General features: G+C 38.1%; 1 protein-coding gene and 1 long non-coding RNA gene across 2 annotated transcripts in view; one reads left to right on the top strand and one right to left on the bottom strand.

The window, feature by feature from the left end:
- Positions 1 to 8424, top strand: part of si:dkey-246i14.3 (ephrin A4) — a 43979-nt gene extending 35555 nt beyond the window's left edge. The window contains exons 4-5 of the mRNA XM_044116760.1: positions 7103 to 7129; positions 7863 to 8424. Coding sequence (XP_043972695.1) covers positions 7103 to 7129; positions 7863 to 7948 — 113 coding nt within the window. The 3' untranslated portion in view covers positions 7949 to 8424. The remainder of the gene's footprint in view (positions 1 to 7102; positions 7130 to 7862) is intronic.
- Positions 8425 to 11983: 3559 nt separating this feature from the next.
- LOC122830939 lies at positions 11984 to 19621 on the bottom strand. Its single transcript, XR_006370620.1, has 3 exons — positions 19499 to 19621; positions 13936 to 14048; positions 11984 to 12177 (listed from the first exon to the last, which is right to left on the bottom strand). It is a non-coding gene; the product is annotated as an uncharacterized LOC122830939 (long non-coding RNA).
- Positions 19622 to 20209: the final 588 nt, after the last annotated feature.

Below are 20209 nucleotides of genomic sequence, written 5' to 3'. Positions count from 1 at the left end.
GGAATAAGCTGACAATTTAGCAATATTTTTCGGGAAATAAAAATAATATTTATTTTTACAGGTAAAATAAAGATTAACAGTGTCACTTTGCGGTAAATATCTTAATTAGTGTACAATATACTAATTGTATATTGTGGTATTTACTCTTGTCTTTATTCAAAGTTCACCAATATTTTTTGTTTTGAATTTACAGAATAAATATGTAGCTAAACTGTTTGTAGGTAATCCTGATAGGGGTAGCAGATAATGGCAAATGCCAACTTTATCATTGATAGTTGCAATAATTAAGCTCTGGCTAACACTAATAGGGATGTAGAATACATCCTGGTTATGAGAACAATAGGAAATGTTACCTAAATTTTTGTAAGAATGTAAAATCCCAACTTTATTATTTTCAAATATAGTTGGATACAAACTGGAGAAAATGAATAATTTATCTTACATTGAATGTGATGGGAGCTCAGAAGAACCAGGAAAGATTTTAGCAATAATTTTGGGTAAACAATTTAATTTTTATAGTAAAGGTTTTGCTAATGTCAACCTGCGTTTCAAAGAGAGTAATCAGTATCTCGCTCAGATATGATCAGTCCAAATTTTGTATTTTTGCTCGTTTAATTCTAATGTGGCCCGAAAGCCCAACAAGGCTTAGAAAGTGTAGCAATTTTTTTTTCACAAATCTTCTAAAATCTCTGGCCAGCATAAAATTATCTGGCAGAAGTTTGATCAGTGTGCGGCAGCTTTAGCATAATTATTGAATAATCTCTCACAGTACTCTCACAGTGCTTTCTTTGTCTCATCTATTTCTCTCTGTCATTTTCTTTTAGCCCAAATTCTGCCAGACTCAAGTTTTGGAGGCTTCTTCATTACTTTTGTAACCGATTGTTGTCAGGCAGCCTGACGCCAACTTTACCTTCATTAGTGACAAACTATTGCCTAGTGTGTGAAATCTGAAAGTGCTGACAAATCTTATCTATTATTCTGTCACCTTGTCTTATTTCAGAAAAGTACCTCAGATAGTTGCTATTTAAATGTGGTTCTGGGATCTTGGGGACTTTTGTAAGAGTTGTCAGAGTTGCTCAACGACATGTTTTCGGTAACTCTTTAGTTGACGAGTTGTGAATAAGACTGTAATGACACTGTCATAAACATGACATAACACCTGTCATGAACATGAGTAAGACTTCATGAATATTTGACTGTTGTCATAAAGTGTCATTCAGTAAATCATGACACTTTTATAAAGATTAATGTCAATGTTGACATTATTCAGAATGTCTTTGTTATGACAACTTGATATTAACCAAGAAATCATGATCTGACATAGATTTGTTATAAAAGTATCACTGATTAAACTGTAGCTTTATGTTATTAAATATTCATGAACTGTCATGACAGTCTTATTCACAACCAGTCAAATAAACTGTTACCCATCTTTATTAGCAGACAGGACAAGAACGTGCATTTTCTTTCTTTCTTTACAATTCAAAATCAGCTTTATAAATTAGTTACCAAGCTTAAAGCATGGATACAAATATCCATGACTATAGAAGTATTTTAGATTTTGATTTTTCTCATGAAATGGCTGTAAAATGGCTCTTTAGTTTAGCAAGGATACAAAGCTTTCAAGCAGATGGTAATTTTAGTATGGTACTCATGGTTTGTCTGTTGCAGTGTTATAATTGTTAATATGGGATTTTTATTTTGTCTGGCACAGTTTCTTCTTCTACCATTTACCACAAATGCTCCTATACATTTCTTAAAGGTAGTGAAGGTGTGGTGCAGCAGGCGCCCCATATTCAGAGGCAATTAGTTCTCGACACAGCTATCCCAGGTTCAGTCCCAAACCTCCGGGACCTTCACTGCATGTCCTCCCACTTTCCATCTCTGCCATTTTCTTGCCTGGATAATGTGGATAACGCCAACTAGTGGCACACAATCTTGACAAAGAAAGGAAAAGTAGTGAACACTTTTTCAGTGCCGTTGTATCTGAGTGTTGTCAGGGTGCCAGATGGCAACTTTTGTGTTCTTGGCAGCTAGTTAGTCTCATTGAGCTTACTGTGTCGTATCATTTCTGTCACTTTGTCACCAATTGTTTTATCCACAAAGGAACCAGAATACTGCCAGATAACGATTTAAAAGTGTGTTATCGGGCAGCCTGACAACTTTTGTCCTGACTGCCTTCATCAACACAACAGGGCCGCAACTCAACTTTGTTTAATTTATCAAATTATGAGTCTTGGCTTTAACTTATTTCACTAGAGACACAAACAGACAGCAACTCCGTGACGCTTCGCAAAACAAACTTTGACAAGAAAGGAGATCACGCCATGTCCTTAATCTCATATAAACTCCTAAATGTCATCATAGGCGCGACGTCAGTTGGGGGTAATTTGCTACTTTATTACCAGAGTAAAATCTGATGGATTCTTTTTTTTTTTATGTTTGTTAATTATCTGGCTCCCATTAATTACGACTACATCAGATAGCTCACTTCTGTGAGGAAAGGCTAATGTATTCCTGACCTTCTGACTGTATTCCCCAATCAGCTCATTTGTGCCAAAAATAATAAAGAAAATGTAGAAATCACTCGAGTTCTCCATTCTTGGCACAGGATGCACACATGCATTTCATTTTCAGTTCTAAAATCACTTTGACTTCAGAGTAGAAACAGTTCTACCTACAAAGACATGCACACATCTGTGTTCTGTTTCCTTGCCTCATCTTTTTTTCTTCTTTCTGCTTCTCATCCTATTCTTTAACCAAAACTAATCCCGACTAAATTTCAGGATCTGCGTCTCCTTGTCTTTTAACTCCCCACCTCCCTCCAACCCACCTCCTCCTCATCTCCAGCCTCCTCGCTTTCATTCTTTCTTCACTCCTCTGTCATTCTTGAAGTGGCACTAATCCCCCCCTTCTCTCTGTCTCTTCGGCTCTCTCCTCCCTTTCTCTTTTTTTATGATCTTTCGCTACTGGAGCAAAACTAATCTAGGCCCCATCCGCAGCAGTCTTTCAGACATCCTCCTCCGTGCCCTCAGACTCCGCCTTGCCCACCTTCCTCGTTACACCTTCCCTTTGTCGAACCTCTGCATCCGCCGTACCGCTTTCCACCAACTCCCTTTTTCCCTTTTCCCCGCTTCGCTCCATCTCTGTCGCGCGCCGGCTGTGCGGCGAGCCTCGTTGGGATAAACGTGTACGAGGCCAGCGAGAAGAAAGTGAAGTAGATGGATGAGAGCGGGGATGAAGGAGAGTTGGAGGCGATGTATTGCAGTCTGTCCACTTGCTGTTGTTGTGTTGTTCCCCTGTGGTAAAAGCTCCGGCTTATTCCCTGCTTCCTTCCTGACTTGGTTCCCTTTTATCTGACAGGTAGCATGGCAGCAGGGCATGCCATTAGACGCCTGTGTGGCCGTCGGTGATGGCAGCTCCTGTCCTTCAGCAAATGCCTCTTAAATAGACTTCAAACCGTGCTCCTCCCTTCCTCACTATTTTTTTTCCATCTTCTTCAAAAACCAGCTTGTATGCATTTCCACATGGGGATAACCCTGTCGTGAGGGCTTTGAATTAATTTAGCAGTTAGTGTAAAGGACAGAGGTGACGATGAGAGAGTCCATCAGGTGTGTTGTCATTGCTCCAAGGTCAGTGGGTTCTAAACCGTCTCTCGATTTCTCTGGTATTTATCCATTTTTTTTTTTGTTTGTTTTTTGTTTGTTTTTTTTAATATTGTGAAACGCGACTGCTTGATGTTTATATGGGAGCGAGTTTGTATTTTGTAATGGAATGCTATCACAAATCGCGCTTGGAAAACAAAAAGCGATGTCTCAAGCTCTTGTTGCATCATAAAAATGAAGCCCCGAATTGTTGTTGTGAAATTTTGGATACCCCACAGCCTTCTATTGCATCTTCCTCAAACTCGCTTCACCTCCTGCTCCATACTTACCTTTTTACTCTGCATCTTCTTCTTAAAAACCCCCTCCTGGTGTGTTTATCTCTTCCGCTCCTCGAGTTGCTCTGCCTCTCTCCGGCTTCCTCTTTCCCCGCCGTCCCACTGTGAGAAACCATTACAGACCAACTTCCATCTCTCCCTAATTGATTCCCCTTCCCACTTCGTCTCACTTCCTTTTTTTTTTTTTTTCTTGTCATTGTCCCGCTGTGAGCAGTCCATTACATTTATTTCAGTTTGCAGAGCGTCACCATTTTCCTCGCATTCTTTTTTGTTTTTTTTTTCTTTCTTTTTCCTTCTTTTTGGGAGGTGTGTTGGGGGGTGGTGGCGGTTGGTTCCCTTTAATTTCTTGAATCCTTGCCCTCCTCACCGCCCTCTGCTCTCATCCAAGTCACTCTTTGTACGCCTGAAACCCAGTGGACGAAACTCAAACTGAACCTCAAGACCCAAATTTGAACTTTTTACCGTTTTTAGCGATTTGCGTCTGAAATTCCTTGCTGGTTTTTTTTTTTATTTTATTTCATTTTTTTCCACGATTTTTTGTAAGACGATTTTATTTACGTTAGTTAGCATTTGTGCCTATGTGTGTAAAATGGCGGCACGAGGAGAGGTGGAATGGTGGAACATTGTCTCTGCAGTGGTGCATTCTGCATACACCCACATAAACGCCGCCACACACACACTCGCGGAGGCACATGCGCACTTTGCCATGGCTGTCCATGTGCAGTTACACATGCAGCATGCCTCAGACTGCACTGCGGAGAGCGTGCTTTTTTTTTTTTATTCTGCAGTCACGCCCCCGTGGACTCCATTTTGTGGGAGAGTTCGCTATGACTAAGATGATGATGTTAACACAAAAACGAGAGCCGTCGATGATCAGCTATTTGCGCAAATGATGTGATTAAGAGCCGGATCAAAACACGCAAATCACCCACAGCCGAGGAAACACAAGGCATCTGAAAACGGCAATTTTTATGTTTTCGACTCGGCAGCCAATGAGACGCTCGTTAATTTCACAGCGATTTAATTAAAAACTAAAAGCAGAAGTTTTAAATTGTTTGTTTAATTTTAAATCACAGCAAATTCTAAAACTGTTCCGGTTTTATTTGTATCACTTATTCCAGACATGCGACCTCCAATTTTCTGTTTTCTTAATTATTCTTTTTTTTTTTATCAAAGTACAAATAAGTCCTCTAAAAATTCTACAAATTTTGTTTAGAATTTTGAGCTTGAGATATGTTTTGAGTAGAATGAAAATAGAAAAAATTCAAAAGTTTAACATTTTCAACATATTACTTATTTTTACCTTTTTTGTGGAATTTGTATGTAGGAACTATTTAGTTTGTCTTGTTTTTCTTTACTTTGTCGTTCTTACAACATCACATTGATAAAGATGTTGTTTCTGTAAATCGTAACTTTTATTGAATATGGCTATAATGATTTTACTTGCGATTGTTTGTGGGATACTGTGAGTATGGCTGCTTAGTTTTGTATTTAATGTAGTAATTACTTGGCATTTTTCTTGCTTATTTTTATATTGTCTTATTTAATCAGTGGCACCGATAAATTGTCGACAGAAGACACATTTCTCCAAAGATTTTTATTTATTTTTTGATTGAAAGTGTTTCACAGTTATTGTATTGGTGTCGGTATACATGCAGACTTTCTGTGTAGTAATATTTTTTTTTTACTATTTAGTCTCACTTATATTCCATTTGTAAACTGTGCAATTTTTTTTTCTTTAAGTTGCATCATCAGCAGCAGCTGAAGAATTTAAAAATAAATATTTTTCCCCTAATTTCACTTGGTACATGGTGAATACAAATAATGCAGGTATTTTTTTTATTAATGTAATGTTTTTCTTCTATGTTGCTAATTGTATTGATAAATTGTGCAACGTTGACTATCTAAAATATTCAACATTTTTCCGTGTTTCGCATTTTGTTAATTGCGTATAGACGGATGTGTGTTGTTTTGTTTTGGTTTTTTAACAATTGTTTTTCTGGCACAGTTTGCTTCACCTTACAAATACTCTTGCTCACATCAATGCACTCTTGCAGAAGCTCAGAAGTAAGCTGTGACATAGCATGCAATTTAATGCTTCGTTAACCCCTTGATGGCTGTTAGTTATATCTACTTGAGAGTAATTCGGTTTCATGTCGGGCGGAGCCATGTGTTGTTCAGACGCGCTGAGGAAAGCTTATCGGGTTATGGATCAGCGGTTGGTTCTCCGAGGTCATTGATACACACCTTATTTTCCAGGCTACGGTTTTGTAGTGTGTTCGTGTGTACACGGTTATGTGTTTGGGTTTGACTTATGGGTTGTCAGAGGTGAGTTCAAGGCCACATATTGATTTAAGAACCAGTTGTGCAGTCTTATCCGTGTCTTCTGACCCCTCCATCGTTGCTCTTTGGAATATTAGGCAGTTTTCTGCTTCTGAGAAATTTTACGTTTTTTCCTTGCTACCAGTATTTTTTTTTGTCTTTTTTTTTTCCCGTTTTCATTCTTAACAGCTCCCTATTCCTCCATTATAGCAGTCCTCCACTTCTCCCTCCATTATTTCCTTTCAGTACCCCCTACCCACCTGCTGAGAAAGTGACGCCCAGACACAAATGCCCCCTTATCCCGTTTTATTCTTTCCCTCCCTTTTCCCTGTCTGACCTTGTTTCAGTCTTTCGAATCTTCTTTTCTTATTTCACCTTACTTTCTCACTCGAGTCTTCACCGCTCTACTTTCATCTTCTGTCCACTTCTTGGTTTCGGCTGTCGTTTTGAATTTTCTCGCATTTTTCCATCCTTTTCCATTTCCTGTATCCCTCTCGGTATAATCTCCATCATTCTTAGTCATTCTAATTTACATAACACTATCTTTTTCCTGTTGCCATGCTTTCCAAGCTCTTTTTTTTTCTGTACGACCTTTAAGAAAATTTGCATAGGGGACATATTTAGGGTTGCACAGCCAGTCAGTACCCATTTTTCATGGCGTTGGTCTTTGAGTAATGGTAAATACCTTCCCCTGGTCATTTGTCTGTTTCCTGTTCTTTTTGTTACACAAAGCAGCACTTTTATTGAGAAGGTTACACATGCAAAATGACTAATCAGCATCTTGTTTTCATGCCTCAACTTATCTAAACTCTATCTTTCTTCTTTTTTTGCTTATTACAGCATCAGAGGGCTCAAAACAAATACAAGGTGAGATGCAAATTCTTGTAATAATTTTTTTTTTGTAGCATGTGGATCAGTGCAACATATCTGAATGTCTATATTCTTCTGTATCAAGCTAATACCTGCATGTCAAATTTGTGCCTGATTTTGTAATCACTGAATGTTTATTTTGAACATTAGTGTCCTTCGTAGTGTCCTTGAATTGTAAATTAAATTGTAAATTGCAAAAGATTTGAGACTGCTGCAGAGGTTCACCTTCCAGCAGCATATCCAGATCCAAATGGGAATTCATTAGGAAGACTGGATGCTCTCCATTTCACAATTATCCACTATATCAATGTTGGCAAGTTTCAACAAGCATGCTAAGGTCTATGGTTGTAACATGACAAACGTGGTATAGATAAAGGCATACAAATCACTTTGCAAGGCACGTTGTTTAGTCATGTACTTGTTGAGCCCCAAATGAGTGCAGTCACATGGGAGCTCAGACACAAACTGGAACTCCAGTGTGAGATAGTTAGCAGACTGTGTTTCAATCAATCACATTTTCCAGCCAAAACACAAAACAATGTTGTGCTTTAAATTTGTGTCAAGTTTAAACTTATGAAGAATAGTAATGTCTTGTGGCAAAAAAAAAAAGTCTATACATGATTCCAAATCCCCAGGTGGATTCAGAAAAAGGAAACTGGTATTCAAGCATTTTTGGTTGTACTTCTTCTGGAAACAAATATTCATACAAAATGTTCTTCTCTTTTTCCAGGAACAAAACCTCGCAGCAGTGTTGTCTCACTGAGGACCACTTCTCTTCCGCTCCTCATCTCCATCCTCTTACTGCTGATCACCTGACTCATCTGTCCTCGCTGCCTGCCTGTGCTCCACGGGTGCAATCTCTGACATCTAAAGGAAGAATACAACTGTGCTGACAACAAATGGCAAAGTGCAATCTCTGCCAGAATAAGCCAGGGACATTAATGACTGTGGTTAAAAATCCCGGCAGGACGATGGTTTCTCCGGACCACAGTGACTCAGGGAAATGACGCTGAAGTGCAGCAAAGCATTTCTTCCTGTTTTCTTGCTCTACCTGTTGCTGGTTGTGCAACTACTCAGACAAAAATGTTCTCCATACGGGAGCCATCTTAAGACTCGTATCTCCCTTCGAAGCTAGAAGAACAATGAAAGAATCAGGTCCTCCAGTGAAGTTTGTTTTTATTTTTGTCTTTTTTTTTTTTTTTTTTTTTTTTTACTTCTTCTGTTGTTTACTTCCTTTTGAGTGGAAGCCTCCAGTTTAAAAAGTGGCCAAATAAACATACTAGTGTAAGGACTGGCTCAGGTTGGAGGTTTTCTGTTTCTCCTGTAATTTTTTGGACATGGACTCAAACTCGCACATTAATGCCTCATTATAATCACAGCAAAACAAATCTGCTCTACTTCCATCTCAAAGGAAAGGCATTTTAAATCTGGAAAGGGCAACTCTGGGAGAAAAGTGAGACTGAGCTCCTGCGCCCCCTGCTGGGATCAAACTGGTTTTTACTGGTTGAACTGGGCTGGACATATAAGAAGGGACTGGGTGCCGGACTTTGGTTTTTACGGGACATGGGAATTGTTCCTCTTTGGGCAACCAGCTCTACGTTAGATTTACAACCTGCTTTCTGCTTCAGAACCACCTGAGAAAACAACGGATTTATGGGTGAACGAATCGGAGTCAGAAAGCTAAACGGTGTGCACATCTGAGCTTTATGATTTCGTTTTTATCGTCACATGATTTTTGGTTTCATGTGGATAGTTAGTAAAATAACATAAAAATATGTTGGGTCTATAGAAGTCAGTTGTTCACTACAGTAACAAACAGTCTGTATAAGTTAATCGGAAAAATAACACAAACTTGATTTTTATGTGAGCAGAAAGTAGCAGATTTTCATACTTACAAATTGCTGATAGATTATTTTATAGGCTATGCTAAACTGAATTTGCTAAATTAAGTTGATTATTAAATTTATATTCACAGCTGAAAAGTTTGGCAAGAATGAATAAATAAACCTAGCCTCCCAATATATTTTTACATTGAAATTGGCGAAAACAGAGCTCTTTTCCTTAGGAGCTAATTATATAATTTAACGTTACATAACCATCTTGCTATGTTACTGGATTGGCTTACTGTCAGAAAATGTAAACATTTTTCATTCATTATTTTTCTTGCTTTAAACACATAATTGTTAGCACTTACTATTCTCTTTTTATGGTGAAATAATCTCATTTACATTTTTTAGGTGTTTTATTCTTTCAAACAGTTGGGTGTCAAAATGTTATTAGCTTTTCCTTTTTTTGTCAGGCTTACTTCCCAAAAAAAATGGTTCTCTTAAGATTTGGTTTCTCTTCTGTACAGTGTGAGTTTTACAGTCATGTAATGGTAGAATTTATGGATTTTTTTTTATTTTTTTTATTGCGTTTCTGCTTTCACATTTTAGTGAAGGATGTAGCGTCTTCTGTGAAGAGCCAACTGCAATCTGAGCCGTTTTCTGTGGCAGGACAACAAATAAATATGGTTGCGTTCAAAAAGCTCGGTCAGTTATTTATTTATTTTTTATTACTTTGGGTCTAAAATGCATCGATTTATCGGACGAAGCTGCAGGTCTCGGTGATAGTTTGCACACAAACACACGAGTTTATTTGTGGAACGCACACATTAAATGTTATACACAGCAGCATGGAGATAAGGGGACTACAGGGACTTAAAATGACCTTGTGGTGTGGGAGGCCATTGTAATGTGAGTAACCCAGTGGAATATTGAGCTGCATTTTTATCTATGGGTGGCTAAAGACTGATAAGACCCGGATACCCAGTGGACTCCTGCTTTTAATAGACTCTAGAACATTATTCCCAATAAGACGACCTTAAAGTTATTTTTCTGACAGCGCCGGACTGAAGCTCAATAATAACCCTCCAAAAGAAGATCTTTGTGTCTTAAATATAGAAGTGTATATCCAAATAAGCTGTAACTGTATTTCCATTTATATAGGCTGTAATGTAGAACGTCTTGTGAAGCCACAGAGGCAATTTCCTGGATAATGGGGCTAATGCTCCTATTTCATGGCTTATGATCTCTTTTGATGACATGTTTGTCACTGTTGATGCGTGCCGTCGCAGAGCTGCTTTCGTTCTGACCTTCGCATATAAATGTCTAAAGCCCATGTTTTCATTCTTCTTCTATTGTGAACATGCAGGAATAGATGGGTCCTTTTAAAATTGCTGTATGACGACGGGGGACTTTTAAGGCAGCAGCAGTACTCCACTTTCCTTTATGTCCCTGTTCAACTTTGAGTGTGCTTCTTTTTGAGCTGAAGCATGCAGAACTTTTTATGCGAGTCGTTTGATGCCGGATTTTGTTTTTTATCCTTTGCCGCAGACAGGAATCGCGGGATCAGTTGTGTCACAAGTTTTGGATTTGCCATTTTTCTCTGGGTATGTAAAGTTTGCTATGTGTAATATACCAGAGTTGGAAGTCTCAAGCATACGCTTCATAATTGCACACACAGGCTGCCATATTAGATAAACTTAGAGTATCATAAAAATCCTGGGTCAAAGTTTCCTCTGAGGTTTTACTGGGACTACAGGAATCATAAAGGTTTTTCTGCAATGACAAATTTAGGTTTTTGCCGTGCATCTGAGTAAAATAAAAACTTCTTCCACATTCCATCTATAGTTGTCCACAAACTACCTTGTAATTACTCTGTCTGGAGCCAAACCAGCAGATTATGTTTTGATACTTGGGCTTTCTTTTTTCCTAGCTTTTTTGGTGTCGATTACATGCAAAAACAACTATCAATAGAAAATGGCTGGTTTTCTTTGCACTTATATTTCATTTCAATGTTTACTTTCCAACTACATACAAAACTTCACAGTTAAAAACAATCTTTATTTAATCAGGTATATTTGATTTATTCCTACATTTAAAATTCTAAGTTGCATGAAGAGCTTTAGTTTTTATTTTAAAACCTGTATTTCCCCAGAGGCTTAAGCTAACAGCTTATTAAAGTGGAACTGTTTTATTGTCTTGGATCAGCTCCAATCTCAAAAAAGTCAGTGGCTCTTGCAAATATTATTTTAAAAGCCTTCGAATTCTGTCTGGTGATTTGCACAGAGGTTTAGGACGGTTTACTTGATCTGATTTATATTTGCATCAGTTTCTTTTGGAACACATACAGCACAAATAAACCTATTACACATGTTCAGACTGAGTAAACCCCTGATGGAAAGGTGGTTTCTCATATTTTTAATTTTTCCACTTTGAAAAAGACAGCTTCACTGGCAGTTTATGAGGTTTTGCAAACCATGTATTACATGAAACATTAATCGTAATGGATCACTGATCGGCAAAGTCTCAAATAGGTCAACCCACTATCCATAAACGTTTATGCAGATGCATGCAGCAAATCTGAGAGCAGTGGAAAAGTCCAGTATGGATGACCTACTGCAAAATCTTTTGAGGTTAAATATTTTCCCATCTGCTTAGGAAATGGCATCCAACAATTTCCAGCTTTTTGAAACTAACAAAGTTCAGCAACTTGTCTGTGGCTGTGGGTAGTATGTACCAGTATATTTGTCACAAAAAACTGTAGCACATCTAGGATTAAACAAAAGATTAAAGTGTTTTTGAGCAAATAAATTATATAACTTTACAGTCATGCAGGAAGTCTAACTGTTGAACCTTATGCTTGTGTCAGACTGATGTTCTAATTTTAGAAAACTCCCTAAAGTTACTATTCCCCCATTTTTTAACAAATGCTGTAGTCTTTTCAAAGGTTTCAGCATGATGTGGTCAGAAAAATTACTTATGGGTGGAACCAGTTAGAGAAGATGTTAAAACTTAAGCTCACCCAGTCTCTCCAGTTCACCAGTCCGTGAGCGTCTTCAGTCGTCATCCCTGCTTTCATCTGCAGGTTTCCAACCGAAATCACATTTTGCATCAGGAAGTGGAGACGGATTACAGTTGGAAATGTCCCATTCTTGGTGTTACTGCTCTGTAGTTCATCTCTCAGGACGTAGAGCTTATTTCGTAAGGTTGAAAATGTAGAAACTGTCCGGAGGAAGAGATTTATTACTCAAAGAGTCTGCACGGAGCATTGAGATGTTTAGACTTAGCTGTAAATTCCTTATAACTATCCTGCAAAGTTTTAATGCTATAGGTTCAGAGATTACAAATCTCCGAAATCACAGAAATGTCACATCTTGTGCAATTTCTGAGTGTATGGTCTCAGTACTTTGTAATATCATGCAGAAGAGAGCAAAAGCGTGACAATGCAAATTCTGAGGCAAAACAAAAAAAAGTTCAGCTATGATGTTTTTCAAATATTCTCCATTTTTATTCTATTAGCTTCTTATTTGGGAAGTCTCATTATGACCATCAGAGCTGACTATTAATTACACCATGCTACTTCTTATACATAGTTACATAAATGTCTGACAACATCACTACGCTACAAATACGTTTTTTTTTCCCCTTTGTTTATTTTGTTTCATTTTGTTCATGTGAAAAATACTGATCAAAGATTGCTGCAAACTTGAAAATGAATTCATGTCAGGAATGAAGCCCCTGTAATTTTAAAAATTAGACTTAGAAAAATTAGACTTTCAGCTGCTTCCATTCATTGTCAATATGTTTTACGTAAACACCACAGGCCTTATTAACTTTATCTGCATCAGAACAACAACAGCACTTTGAATTGGAGCACAAATTACTTCTGCCTCAACATCAACAAAATTTGAATTTTTTTTCACAAGCAGTCATTTACCTTTGTGGTGAGTTACAGTCAGACTGGACTCATTTTTAGCACATTTAGCTAAAGAGGGTGCTAATCTTTTAGATTTCTAACCTTCTGCTTTATAACCCCTTTTCTCCTGACATTCGCAATTTCTCTGAGCAAATCTACAAATTCATTTTTGCATCATGAACTCAATTTTGAGCTGAAGACTTTTCTATCACTACCTTCTTCCTGGGTGGACATTTGTGTCATCCATTGATGTTAGACTTTGGCTAATTTTGACCAACTAACTTGAGTTTATTTCAGCTGCAACTATCTGCTTTTCATTTATAGATCGCTTGTCACACACCATATTTATCATATTCCATCTCTTTTGGATTTTTTTGTTCTATTAGATTACCTCTTTTATAATAAACTTTTGCTATTTCTATGTCAGAGTTGGAACCCTATTTTGTGCTCCAGTGAGTCTGTTCATGTTAAAATCTTTTGGCATCTTCAAACCTGCCAGACTTCAAACTCTCATGCAGCCTATAGGTATCCCTAAGTAACTCATTAAAGCTTGTGAGGCAGGTTGGAAAAAGACGGTTGAGAAAATGACAGGGGATGTGAAAATTAAACTAATTCATGTCTACAAAGTGAAGGAAGGGCTACTAAAAATAGATATCACGGTGCTTCTGACTAACCTTTCCCACTGCCTGACGTGTCTTCATGAGAAAATGTTTAAAGGAGGAATGTGGAGGTCAGAGTAAAACTCTAAACCTTTTGGGTAAATCTATGCAGAAGAAACCATGAAAATATTTAGAAGACATGAATATATTGTTGGATTTGAAGCCATACTTTTTTAAAATGTGCTAACCACTGCTTAGCTCTCGTAAAAAGACTCCAAATCTGAAGTGAAATGCCTAGACAGGGGTGTAAAAACACAACTATGAATAACAGAGAGGTTTTTGGGAGTTGTTTTCTCATACCCGAGTACATACAGCTGAAATGGCAGCAGTCATAAAATCAGAATTTTTGAGCATATCCTCTCTGGTTCAAAATGTTACTGGACACTATGTGTGATGGAAGCCTACCATCCTGAGCACAGCATTGTGACTGTGAAAGACGGTGGTGGTAGTATCATGTTTTGGAGATATGTTTCTCTCAGCACGGACAGAGAATGGATGATGCTGAACACTGGACAATTCTGAAAGAGAGATTGAAGAGAGGCTGAAGCTGAACAGCCAAAGGTGCAATGGAATAATTTAGACCGAAAACACATATGTGTACCTAGTCAGGTCTATACTGAGTCTGTGAAAATGTAAAAAAAAGAACAAAAGAAACATACACAAAAAATATTTGGACCCTTTAGTTCCTGTAAAATTTTGTTCTAATGGGACAAAATGTGAATAAAGTTCAAGCGGTATGGCAACTTTTACAACTTCAACTTGTTATATCAGTTTACAGATGCTTAAAAACACAGAACAAAGCGGCAGGGATGTGATTATTAAATTGTTATGCTGAAGGCACCCGCTAATTTAAAAAAAACTCTATTGAAACCAATTATTTCGCTTTTGTAATCAAAGATTCAAAATGTCAGCAGGAAAGCATTAAATTTAGATTTGTGCAGTCTATTCACAGAGGAATCTGACACTTATATCCATTAAACGGATTACATCATGCCCAGTGAGACAGAAAATTGTTGTTGAAGTATAATAAAGGGACCTTGACCTTAATCACACTGGGTTTGACCCCTGTCCTCATTTGTAAGATCAGACTGACACTCATCTTAAGAAAAGCACACAATTACCAGGGAGCCCTGATTGTTATTGTAACAATTATCTCACTTTTCTCTCTGTGTTTAGGCTACTTTCATCTCGCCTATGAGCTGTGGAGGTTTTCGTTATGGATCAAAAGGGAAGTTCTCCAGGGCAGCATTAGAAAGGAGCGGTGCAAAAGCAACAGATTAAAAAAAAATGTACCTCATCTGTTTTCTGTTATTTTTATGATGGCCAAGGGAGAATTGGAGCCCCCCTGCTTGATGCTCAAAATTAAGAGGCTATAGGTTACAAGCATTGCGTAAAGCTGCACTGCATTTTGATTTTGCCCCAGAATCTCATTTTGCTTCCTGTATTTTGAATGGCTTGGTGGCAGGAGAAAGAGGGACATGCCCAGGGCGCCATAAATGCACAAACTGCTGCTGCCTAGACTTCACAGAATGTCAAGTTGCAATATCTTTAGTATTTATGTTCTGCTGTGCAAATGAATGGAGAGATAGGTGTTTACAAATTAATGTTTTGTTTAAAAATCAGATTTTCAAAATTTCAAATTTTAATAAACTTGTAGAAAGCTGGAGTAGATTTTTTAAATTATATATCTGTCATACTCTGCACTTACATGAGGTTGTGATGCTCCAGCATGACTTTATAGGAGCTATTTATGCTCAAAAGTTCTCAAATGTCTCCGAATTAAAACAATTCTGGAAAGAAAAGTTGTATAAAATGTTTCTACGGCACTACAAAAGGCTCATAGGTAGTTATTGCAAACACTTGACTGCCGTTGTTAGCAACTACATCTGCAAGGGGGCAAAAACTTTTTCACAGTACTTGGAAAATGTTTCTAGAGAAAAATCAGCTTAGAAAATTAAAGCAGAAATGACTGAAATGTTTCAGTTCCATTCAGTTAATGCGATTTTTACAATTATTTCTTAACGTGGGGTCTAATTTTACACACTAAATGTACTGAAATTATAAGTTGTATAATTGCTTCTGTTTGAGTTTTTCGGATTGATATCTTGACGTTGTTTCAAAGATAATCAAGTATTTTCTTGTTCACATCCATTATTTTCTCAATATGTGCAGCGAGCTGCCTGGTCACAGTCATTTTTCTAGTAATAGAAGAACAAGATAGGCCTATCATCTCCAGGTAAACAAATAGAAGTATTATTTTCTTTCCAGACATGGAATAATTTTAATGGTGTTCTAAATTGGTGTATAAATGAATGGAAGGTTTTACACAGTGTTAAAAATCCAGTATTAATCTAAAAAAAATAATAATCAAGATTCAGCAGACAGTGGTAAGACTTTGTGATGTAAGGCATCTTTCATCCTTCTGACACTTCACCCCATGTTTAAGTTATGCTTGTTGAGTGCAAATGTGCTCCAGCTGACTTGAGCAGAGCAGATATTTTTCTCATCAGGTTTGCAGCACGCTGGCTGAAGCTTCATAGACCCTGGCCCTTTGCACCGGAGCTCGTCTGCAGAATGAAAGGCATTTCTGAATGCATCCCGTGTGAGCATGTGTGTGTGTGTGCGTGTGTGTGTGTGTGGATATGAGCAGGGGGTCCTGCATTTGTGTACTGGCCCGAGAGCTGTGACAAAATCAGGATTATGAGCCGAGGCTTTTATTTGAACGCACCAAAACCTGGCACAAATGAGCCAAGTCAGTCACACTTCACATTGCAGAAAGCAAAGCTGCCTCTGTTCCTTACATCCCATCCTCCCAATCCTTCCCCTTTTCTTTCTCTCTCCCTCTCTCACTTTTATCCACTTTTAATGTGCAAAACTTTGATAGTGAACATCCTATTTCCCGTGTTCTGGTCTGTTGGCTTTACATGCAGATGGGTTGCTAATTTGCATAGACTCAAAGGTCTCCCTTTCCTCCTGATGCTTTCTGACAACGCGGCGTCTTTTCATCCTCGGTGTTAAGCATCACTCCTGGGACATCGCCTGAATTGCTGTCTCATGGTGCTTCAAGTCTCGTTTTACACCGCAGAAGCTCCCGAGGAATTGGATTAAGGACACATTCCTTCAGAGAAAAGCTTCACAGTCACCGGCATCTGATGGATAGTTCGCTCTGATATCAAAGCTCGTCACATGTTTTTGGCACAAAGTCACGCCAAGTGCAATTTTAAGTCATGCTGTGTCCATATCACAGGAGCTGTTAGCTCTGCGGAGTCTTTTATAAAAGTCAGTCCCACCTGGGAGGAATATAGAGAGAAAGGCTGAGGTGTACAGAGACTGCAGCAAGATTAGCTCTTTGTCCTCACAGCACCTTAAGTGGCTGCTTTTGCCAACCTAAACCCATCTTTGGAGAACCAATTAGATCAAAAAATTATAGTTTTATTCCAATGTCTTCCAGATTTTCCTAGAAGACCATCAGAATTTTAGGAAATATTTATTTGCTCTTCTTTTTTATACATATATAAAAAGGGGATATTAAACTGTTTTGAGTCTTTATAAGTACAAAAACATAGAATCGTGTTTTTTGTTTTGTTTTTGTTGTATCTATACTTTTTCTTTTAAAAAAAGACTTCCATGGAGACCCTTTGGAGGAGCTGCAGAGATCCAAAGCATAGGTGGGAGAACTAATAGTTGCATATTCTATATGACCTTTGTGAAAGACTAGCTAAAATAATATCATTAGAAGTCATGCAAAGAAGATATTTGCAACCCTGATCCTTAAGGCCCACTGTCCTGCTTGTTTTTGGTGTTTTCCTTCTGGGACCCGCCTGACTTTTTTTTTTCTTTTTTTTTAAGCGTCCTGTCCAACAGTGTGGTACTCAGCACTGCTGTCCGAGTGTCAAGGTGAGGCCTAGGTGATTTACTTTCACAAGCAGAGCATCATGGCGTAAGAGGGGAAGAAGGAGATGTAAAGAAGCATAAAGAAAACATAAGTTAACACCCAAGATGACGGCCTCTAGATCTACAGAAAGAGTAAAAAAAAATAAAAATTAAAAATAAAAATAGTAGACAAGAAACAACCACCTGACCTAAATGAATGGGGGATTGTTCGGTTTCTGTACCACTTCATAAGGAGGTAATGCAGTCATTTGAATCAGGTGTGCTGGAGTAAAGACACATCTAAATATGAAGGAACAGAGTTGAGAATCACTAATGTAGAGATGCAGAGATGTGGAAAAATGTGCTCTGTTCAAATTTGAACTTTTTAACCTACTTCCAAAACAATAACATAAGATATAATCTGCAGCTTATTGTCATGAAAAATAGTTTTTTGCAATGACTTAATTTTGGGTGAAGTCTCATGTTATCAAAATTAATTTTGTAATTTATATCCAAGGTCCTGCATGAAGGTGCTTAGTGCAGGACCTTCATGCACTAAGCACCTTCATGCACCTTAATTAAGGGCATTAATAGCCTTTCTTTACTGATTTGTGCAGGGAAGCTGTTTATTTCAAATTCCATGAGTTTAACATGAGATTTTGCTTAAAAACTCAAATTCTCCCATCATTAGTTTGCTGTACTTAAGATTAGACCTGAAATGCTTTAAATAAGTTGTGCCAATCTCATCTTCTACACATCATGAAATTTAATTTAATTTAATGTTCTTTTGAATATATTTTTTTAATTATTCAAAACATTTTTGCGCATGATTACATTCAAATTTATGCTTTTTATGGACTTTCCGATTTGATAACGTAGCGCTGGTCCTCTCTGATACTTACCCTACAAAACATCTCTGCATTACTCTGCTGCACAATGTCATTACATGCAAATTGGTCGAACCAGTTCTCATTATCGCTTAAGCACGCTCCCTACTTGCTTGTTTGTGTCCTACTCCATTGATTTGTTCTCAGGTGAATTTTGATTTTCTCTAATGAAGGAGGATGTCTGATAACAAACTGGTGACGGACAGGAAATGACCGCAGTCAACTGCTGCGAGGAAGAGAAGAGAGGCTGCAGAGTGGAAGGTCGTACAAGCACAACAGAGAAAGAGCGTATTTAAGATTAATCAATTCTGACAAAAACTAAACAAATATGCTGTTCTGCTTGTACGTTATTCTGGTACTCAGTCATCCAAACTGCATTTGATTTTAAGTAAAAGAATAAGCACAGTTTTCTGATAGTAATGGCCAAATACATTTTCAGTTTCCACAATTATCAAACATCACTTCACCTTCACATGTAGAGCAATCCATTCAGGTATCAGAACCCACAAGGTATGCTCTCATATTCCAGAAATGTGTTTCTGTGGAAATTTTATGCCATCTGCTAAATCAGCCAATTACGTGCCAGGAAGCAGTAATGAAGCAGAAATCACCTCTTTATTTAAATGGAGCTGGGCCACACCGCAGAGTCCACGGTTTTAAGGGTTCATACAGCAGCAACAAGCTCACAAAAGAGGTCAGAAAGGCGCAGTAATGGAAAAGGGGAATTATTAAAGAGGAAGAAGTGAGCAGACCCAGATGAAAACATGGTCCTAAAACTAGAGAGACTAATTAAAGAATACAAGCTAATGGTAATATGTTTAAATTAATCTTTTCAATGAAAAGAAGTCTTCCATATGTTTCCATACTGTAAAATAGCTGACATAGTCTTTTATGTAGAAATCATGATCTAGAACATACAGAAAAGAAGTCAACATCATGGAGACCAAGAGTATTTTCACAGTTTATAGTCCGGTAGACTCTGTTCAATTGGGGACCAAGATTGCAACTTTCGTCACATTTTCAGTACTGTAGTTCGCATTCACAATAGAATAAAAAACCTGTTCCCCTCATCGCCTGTGGTGGCGCTGCACCAAAAACTACTGAAGGAATCAACACAAAACCCTCTGAAGAAGACCTAAAGCACAAGTACTTGTTCTGTAAATGTGAACAAAAATGGAGCAAACATTATTACGTAGTCGCCCACTCACCACTTCTTTCAGAGTTCTGATTCTGCTCTGTGGAGCCGGGGGAGGCTTCGGTAGGACTCCACAACATGTTGCGGACTGGTCTTGGGTCAAGTGCCAAAAATAGCTTCTAGCAGCATCATACCAAAGGTAATGGTGGAAACGCTCGTTTATTATGTTTGCATTGACCCAGAATGCCCTGCGCTGTAGTCCATTTCCTGCTTTTGGAACCGTCTCTAATCAGGTTGCATTCAGACATGTTTTCAACCATGCAAGAGTTCAATTCAACCGGATCGAGTCCTAGGTTATTAGGCGGACCAGAGTTCACTTTTTTGTCTGTTTTGAAATTGAAATTTGCATTCTCACCTCTCAAATGAATCTGACAAACAGTCTTGAGTCTCTGATTCAAGACTCTAATCCTGGGCTGGTGTGAATGCACCCTAAGGGACACAGTCGAGGTCAGAGGTCAGAGTTAAAGCTGTGGAGAGATTTCAAGCAGGGTTAGGTGATACAACCAGATACCAAACTCTGAACATCTCACAGAGAACTATTAAGTCCAGTGAAAATGGAAGGGGTTAAGTACAAATTGCAAATGTCATTCGTAATGCCAGAGGAGGTGCACAGATCCACAGCTCAGGTAAGAAAATATGTTGACAGAATGATAGTATGTGGCCTTGTCCAGTTTATCGTCCTGTTTCATCCCTGCATAGAATGATAGCAGCATCAGGCTGGGGG

This window comes from Gambusia affinis, linkage group LG05, assembly GCF_019740435.1.
Source record: "Gambusia affinis linkage group LG05, SWU_Gaff_1.0, whole genome shotgun sequence".
In the NCBI taxonomy this organism is placed as follows: Eukaryota; Metazoa; Chordata; class Actinopteri; order Cyprinodontiformes; family Poeciliidae; genus Gambusia; species Gambusia affinis.
This window is presented reverse-complemented; position numbering and strand designations above follow the sequence as displayed.